Source organism: Grammomys surdaster, unplaced genomic scaffold, assembly GCF_004785775.1.
Source record: "Grammomys surdaster isolate TR1022 unplaced genomic scaffold, NIH_TR_1.0 872, whole genome shotgun sequence".
In the NCBI taxonomy this organism is placed as follows: domain Eukaryota; kingdom Metazoa; phylum Chordata; class Mammalia; order Rodentia; family Muridae; genus Grammomys; species Grammomys surdaster.
Genome location: NW_021605291.1, coordinates 1 through 7,500, shown reverse-complemented (window position 1 = coordinate 7,500; position 7,500 = coordinate 1). Strand labels below are relative to the sequence as shown.

Sequence of the window (7,500 nt, the reverse complement as noted above, 5' to 3'; positions counted from 1 at the left end):
ATGTAAGAGCTTCAAGACAGGGAGAAGTGCTGTGAATGTTGGCTTCTGGACATGGCACAGTGGTCACAGTCAGCACTCCACAGTAGCTATGGCTGCCTGCAATAGGCCCCAAGAGTAAATCAAGGATAGGGGCTGTACCCCTTCCTTGCAGTTGCCATGGGGAGGAAGGACTAGTAAGGAGCTTATCAGACTCCAATGGGTAGTTCCAAACTCATTGTGCCAATGATGATCCTAGTTAAAATCAGTCACAAAAGAATAAAACATCAAAGTCATGAATGTAGAAAAATGACTTGGGATCAGATACGAGAGATAGGAAAAAAATTACAGTAAATGAATACACTTTATGCCAGGCAGTGGTGGTGCACGCCTTTAATCCCAGCTCTTGGGAGGCAGAGGCAGGCGGATTTCTGAGTTCGATGCCAGCCTGGTCTACAAAGTGAGTTCCAGGACAGCCAGGGCTATACAGGGAAACCCTGTCTTGAAAAACCAAACCAAACCAAACCAAACCAAAAAAAAAAAAAAAAAAGACACTTTATATGAAATTGTCAGAGAACAAATTAAAAAAAAAACTTAGACAAATGGGTATGAGTTGGTTGTGAGTGATGGAACAGAATAAACTGGTTTACCAAGCTGGATACCCTGGGAGATAGAGTGCTAACAAAGAAACTGTAAGCCAGGCAGTGGTGACACAGGCCTTTAATCCCAGCACTTGGGAGGCAGAGGCAGGCAGATTTCTGAGTTTGAGGCCAGCCTGGTCTACAGAGTGAGTTCCAGGACAGCCAGGGCTACACAGAGAAACCCTGTCTCGAAAAACCAGAAGAAGAAGAGGAGGAGGGGGAATATAGGAGGAGGAGGAGGAGGGAGAAGAAGAAGAAGAGGGAGAAGAGGGAGAGGAAGAACAAGAAACTGTAAACTAGAGGGAGGTCAGTCAGCTGGAAAGATTCATTTCTGCTATCCTGATAGTACCCTCTTGGTTGAGATACTCAAATGATAGTCGACACAGTGGTCTGACCTTCAGAAAATAAAGCAGGTTCAAGGGTGCTTGCTGGGGATTATCGGCATACAGGAGGCAGTTGACAGAGAGTGTGAGCCCCAGGAGGAAAGCGTGTAGGGTACAGAGGCAGTCCAGCTGTGCCATTCCATCACAGATGGAGGACCCATAAAATGCCCTCTGGAAGAAACGGATATCCTCAGGAGAGCACAGGTGGAATGTTTCAGAAAGAGGGAATAAATATCCGTGCGGGAAAAGGCCTAAAATGAGTAATTCTTTAGGTTCTGTAATTAAGGCGGTTGGAAGAACGTGGAACCCATGTCAGAGTGTGGTGAAGAGAGAAACAGGAAGGGAGCACAGACAAAGTGCAGAGCAGTTCCATCAGAAATGCTGCTGCTTCACACAACAGAACCCAGGGCAGCTTCACCAAGTACAGGGGCAGTCCTGTGCTCAGGATGGAAAGCACCTCCTGTCGCGGCCCTTCCCTTAACCACCACAAGGTGGTGCTCATCTCTTGGTCCTCTTGTGAGCCACAACTCCAGACAAGTTTGGTGGTTTCTCCATTTGTCCTGCAGAACAGCTTCAGCAGAAGGACCAGCAGATCCTCCTCTTGCTGGAAGAGAAGGAGATGATTTTCCGGGACATGACTGAGTGCAGCACTCCCTTGCCTGAGGACTGCTCCCCAGTGCACAGCCCAAGAGTACTCTTCCGCTCCAACACAGAGGAGGCTCTCAAAGGAGGACCTCTAATGAAAAGTGCGATAAGTGAAGGTACTTTACACACAGCATCGGCCCCTCCCTATGTGCACACTAATGTCCCCTGCCACTTTCTACTGTTAATAAATAAAGCACCAGTACAAAAAACTTTCCAGTATCAGTGTAGTAAATTGTCAAGTACACTTTATCCCTTAAACCACTACACAAGATAAGAAATAAAATGCCTTTACCTGCTGTCTTAGTTAGGGTTATTATTGCTATGAGAAAGCACTGTGGCCAAAAGCCAGTTGGGAGGCGAGGGTTTATTTGGTTTACACTTCCACATCACTACTCATCATCCTAGAAAGTCAGGACAGGAACCTAGAGGCAGGAGCTGATCAGAAGCTCTGGCTGGGTGCTGCTTGCTGGCTTGCCCACAGCCCGATCTTACGGAGGCATTTTCTCAGTTGAGGTTCCCTCCTCCCAAATAAGTTTAGTTTGGGTCAAGTTGACATAGAACTCCCCTTGCGTGCCTGCTGAGCCGTCCTACAAGCCCTCATCCCCATGCTTGCCCTGTGCTTTGTCCTTGGAGTCGCTGAGCGTTTTGAACCACGGGTTGGATTTTTCCATATGGCATGTCTGTCCTCTAGACCTTTCCATCACAGCTGGTTTCAGACTTGATGAATTTGATAATGTGTGTGCCTTTGGTGCTGATTCTTTCCAATGGAAGCATCAGGTCCTAGGTCGTCCTTTTTGTGCAGAATAGGAACCGTGGGATAGAAGGCTGAATGCTGCAGGGGAGGGCTGTCCTCCTCTGTGTGCCAGGTTTCAAGATAATAAACTGGTTTGTGAGAGTCTTCTGCTAGGCCCTGCTCTACCTTGTACACATGTCATGAGGCTGCAGTTGTAGCTCAGAGTTAGAGCTCTGCATACCAAGGGGCCTTGTGATGAGCCCAGCCCCAAAGTAAACTTCCTGTGGATTCATGGGTTCCAGATCTCTGAGCAGGTTCCAGCCTCGTTTAAAGCTCAGTGTCCCCCACTTGCCAGTAGTACCCCCGTACTTCTAAATCTGTGGCATGGCTACAGTGCAGAGCTTGCTTCCTGGAGTTAAGGGATTCTTGGTTGTTTGCTAATCCATTTATTCCTTCAAGACTTCTGGTCTCCTTTAGTGAAAAATATTTTAAGACGGCAATCTAGATACCAGAGATAGTATAGTAGTTGCTGTGAGGTTTTAGTCATTACTGTGTTGTCCTTTCAGAGGATTGATCTAATCAAATTACAAATGACAGGTTGCCTTTCTTATTTTAGAACCTTATTCCTTACACATGTCTGTCTCTTATCCACATTCTTTCTCAAGGATACCTGTATTATAGAATTAGAATAGCCTCTAGTGGTTCGATAAGATGGCTTAGTTTAGGTTAAAGCACTTGCTGCAAAGCCTGATGACCTGAGTTTGATTCCCAGAAGCCACATAATAAAAGGGGCCTCCAAACTATGTCCCTCCTCTTTAACACACAAGGACCACCATACACACATGCACACAGAGAGAGAGAGAGGGAGAGGGAGAGATGGAGAGGGAGAGGTGGAGAGGGACAGGGAGAGAGAGAGAGAGGCAGAGAAGAGAGAGAAATGCTTTTAAATAAAAATAGTGTCCTAAACCAGGTGGTGGTGGCCCAGGCCTTTAATCCCAGCACTTGGGAGGCAGAGGCAGGTGGATTTCTGTGTTTGAGTCCAGCCTGGTCTACAGAGTGAGTTCCAGGACAGCCAGGGCTACACAGAGAAATCCTGTCTTGAAAAACAAAAAACAAAAAAACAAAAAATAGTGTCCTTATCATGCTTTAACACTGGTACTAGCATAAGAATGATGCTGGTGTTCTTACCAATACAGTTGTTAAAGGCTGTCTGTCTCCCACATCTACCTCTTCTTAAGTAGTTACACTGTGTCTGCACGGCTGGTCTCTTACTATGCATATGCTCTCTCTTCCTAGCCTGATGTATATTCGCTCTTTAAGGATATGCTTATAGAACCCCATGTTTAGCTCAGTGTCCTCAAAGTACTGTCAAAATAATATTTATGACTTCTTTATTATTTCTTTTTTTTTTTAAACTTTATTTATTTATTTATTATAAGTACACTGTAGCTGTCTTCAGACACCCCACAAGAGGGCATCAGATCTCATTGCAGATGGTTGTGAGCCACCATGTGGTTGCTGGGATTTGAACTCATGACCTCTGGAAGAGCAGTCAGTGCTCTTAACCACTGAGCCATCTCACCAGCCCTTCTTTATTATTTCAAAGGATCTTCTGGATAAGAAATCTTCGGCTAGCATTTTCATACCTGAGTATATTAATTACTGTCATATCATATCATTTTTCCCATCAGGCTCAGAGGCTGGTAACAGTTCGATTTTCTTCAAATAAGTCACATGTTTCTTGCCTACATGGCCAAAGAGTAATTTTTTTCTGTCCAAAGCCTTTATAGAGTATTCCATATGGTTCTTGTGGTGATTCCTGACTGTTTAGTGTGGTTACAGATATTTTCCAATTCAGAAAAACATTCTTGAGTTGTACTTCTTTATATCCCCTCTTCTCTCTGGCTTTGGTTTTTCTTCTTCAAGCCAGTTTGCCAAATCATGTGACTTTCTTGCCCAGTGTCAATATTTGTCACTTTAAGTAATCCTTACCTGTCTGCCATCTTTTGTGGGCACATTGCTCTTACATGCTAATTGGATTTTAGTTTCTGTGATTATTTTTCTTGCCAGCTCTGAGTATGACTTGTTCTACTTTCCTAGTTCTTCTTTGTTTTTCTGTTTTGTTTTAAACTAAGACCTTGTTACAAGAGACCATGCTGCCCCTCAGTCTCCATGCTGCTGCCTCAGGCTCCTAAGCTGAGATAGCCTGGTCTACAGAGTGAGTTCCAGGACAGCCAGGGCTACACAGAGAAACCCTATCTCGAAAAACCAAAAAAGAAAAAAAAAGAGTTTCTCACATCTATTTTTCTATTATATTTTTATTGTTTTTAATTCCTTATTTAAAATTTGATGCGTGTTAAGGCATCGTGCCTCTGACTTCCTCTGGACCTCCTTTCTCATCTACCCCTGTTGTTCCTGTTCTGTGGCTCTCTAGCTTCAGTGTCCTCTCCACCAGCCCTGCCAGAGGGAAGATCTCAAGTTAACAGTTAATGGTTGCACTGGAAGATCCCAACACTTAGGGTGTTCTACCCCTGAAGTCTACCTGCTCTCAAAGGAGCAAAACCAGTTAGTTTTACTTGCTGTTCTCAAATTGGTTCACTTTTTCAGTCCTTTCAACTACCTTGAAACCTCTCCAGAGACCATACTCCTCCCAGTAAATTACTGTGCCTTCCTGTTCCCTCACAGATGTTTCAGGCCCAAGGTAGTAAAGGTGAAATTTGTCCCTCTGTTTCCAGTAGAGCCCATCTAAAAATGCATGATGTCCCATTCTTTGGTATTTTCTGATCCAGGCTGTATATATCACATGTTGCCATAATATTGTTCCCTCTTAATGGAAGAAAGATAGATACCCGGCTGAGTGTTTTATTTGCTTTTTTCCAGTGGAAATCCTTCAGGGTTCAGTGAGTGGAAGCCTTGGTGGCACACTTGGACAGTCTATCAGCAGCCCTGTTGAGCAGGAAGTCATGGCTGGTCCCATTTCTTTGCCCCGGAGAGCAGAAACTTTTGGAGGATTTGACTGTCATCAGATGAATGCTTCCAAGGTAAACCATCCATTATTCCTTTGCAGTTCACAGTGACCTGGATTCTGGTAGCTCCATCTAGTCTGTTCCTTCATCAATAACTATCTTCACGAGAGTCTTAAACATTCACGAATGCCTGTCGGAATCATGTTCATCTGGGACCATAAGCTTCCTATTGTTGTTTTCCCTCAGCTAAGCTAACTCTAGCCAGAGGCCTTGAGCATCTCTAATCTGAAAAGTTGAAGTCCAAATTGCTTCAGAGTTCAAAACTTGCTGACATGTTACAGTTGGGAACTCCACTCCATACTTGAAAAGTTCCAATAAGGACAGAGCATGCTCAAAATACTGTATACTGCCATCTCTGGGCTCTGTATGTGAAAGTCTGCATGAGTCAGTCAGTAACTTTATGTCTGGACCTAAGTCCCATCTTCCACATGTTTCATTATTACATGTGTTCAGAAATCTTTACATTCCGACTCTTCTGGCCCCAAGCATCAAATAAGGTTGCTAAGCTGTGCTTGCTGCTTTGTTTTGGATTTAATTTTCTTACTTCTCTACTAGTGAAGGTGTGAATAATGGCCTAGTACCACTGAGTGGCTTCCTGGCCTTTTTTTTTATTTTCAATGCTAATAGGATTCAGAACTGTAAATACGCCTAAACTATATTGTTTTCTTGGCTCACCTCTCCTACAACTTTAAACATACCTGTTTGGGTTTTGTTGTTTTTGTTGTTGTTGTTGTTTAGGAGGTGAGAAAGAAGAGGGTGATGTCGGCCAAGACCTTAGGAGAACAGAGTCAGTCGGATAGTGGTCTGAAAAAGGTAAGATTTTCTAGAGGAACACTCATGCCCGTGAACCTGTGGCACCTCCTTTCAGTTCATTGCCTTTTCCCATGATCTGGCTCAGATACTGGGCTTGTCAATTGTAATGGAATTCTTTTTTCTAGGGAAAGCACATTCTTAGAGCAAACCATATAGTTGATAGGCACACATTATTGGCACTTTGGGCCACCTGTCCTTTTTACAGACCCAATTCCACTCTGCCTTGGCAGGACCAGTTTCATTAAATGGCCTGGTTGGACCCCAACCCTTCTCGATCCAATTCCAGTGACTTTTTTAGTAAACACTAGTTCAACTTCTCTTCATACCCTCTAGGGGGAAACCATGGTAGAAAAGAAAGAAAGCCAGAAGTACAATGTGACTTTTCAAAGTTACATCGAGTTTAGTTTTTGCATCAAAATTTTCATTTTTTAAATGCATTTTTATTGTTATTTTATAGGGTGGAAATGCTAACCTGGTATTTATGCTTAAAAGAAACAGTGAGGTAAGGATTCTATGAGCTACTTAGAATATTTATTGGATTAAGAATTTTTTTTTCCTGTTACAACTATCTTGTGACTATAAAATATATAACTGAGAGTATAATTGTCCATTCTCTTGTCCATCCTTAAGCCTCTGTCCTAATGTTTTTCCAGAGTATTCTATACTGTGAATAAAGAATTCTCTGAGTCACTCTTCTATGTTACTTTGTAGGTGGTGGTGGTAGTGTGTTTGATTTTTTTTTGGTTGGTTGATTTGGTTTGGTTTTATTGAGGCAGAGTGTCATTATGTAGCTCTGGTTGTTGTGGAGTTCACTATGTAGGCCAGGCTGATTTCAGAGATCTGCCCTCCTCTGCCTCCTAAGTACTGGGATTAAAGGTGTGTGCCACCACTGAAAGAGAAAGAAGACTTTTTTATGATGCCTTTTGCTTTTGTCCAACTTTTTGTATACAAGAGCTGGGGAGCCCCATGGCATCACTATGTGCTCACTGGGAAGATTTGTAGCAGCTTTTCCTGTAATATGAAGATCCCAGGGACCATAAATCTAGGATATGAGAGTTAAACTTTAAACGAAATCTCCTTAGTAATTTTTTGTCCTAGCTGAGTTTGCCTCTTGGAATCCTTCCTTTTCTGCAAGGGAGCCTGGTGTCCTCCTGGTGAGGAATCAGACCCTGGGGTGAGCTGTGTGCTGCTCCTTGCCTCCCTGCTGTCACTAAGCCCCACCCCTGAGGCTCTTGGAATCAGTTTCATGGTCACTGCTGTCTCCCTGCTCATACTGAGCCTTG

The 7,500-nt window shown here is 43.5% G+C and overlaps 1 protein-coding gene across 1 annotated transcript; it reads left to right on the top strand.

The window, feature by feature from the left end:
- The first annotated feature begins 1,217 nt into the window (after positions 1-1,217).
- LOC114634122 (A-kinase anchor protein 13-like) lies at positions 1,218-6,907 on the top strand. Its single transcript, XM_028782772.1, has 4 exons — positions 1,218-1,761; positions 5,259-5,419; positions 6,143-6,217; positions 6,675-6,907. Exons 1-4 carry the CDS (start codon positions 1,620-1,622, stop codon positions 6,732-6,734), a joined length of 438 nt encoding a protein of 145 aa, XP_028638605.1. The 5' UTR covers positions 1,218-1,619; the 3' UTR covers positions 6,735-6,907.
- The last annotated feature ends 593 nt before the right edge of the window (positions 6,908-7,500 follow it).

What these genes read in the sequence shown, in the direction of transcription:
- LOC114634122 (XM_028782772.1), top strand. Translation starts at nt 1,620, where the DNA reads ATGATTTTCCGGGACATGACTGAGTGCAGCACTCCCTTGCCTGAGGAC. An exon ending in GAAAAGTGCGATAAGTGAAG is followed by an intron (nt 1,762 to 5,258) that starts GTACTTTACACA and finishes GCTTTTTTCCAG; the next exon opens with TGGAAATCCTTCAGGGTTCA. An exon ending in CGGATAGTGGTCTGAAAAAG is followed by an intron (nt 6,218 to 6,674) that starts GTAAGATTTTCT and finishes GTTATTTTATAG; the next exon opens with GGTGGAAATGCTAACCTGGT.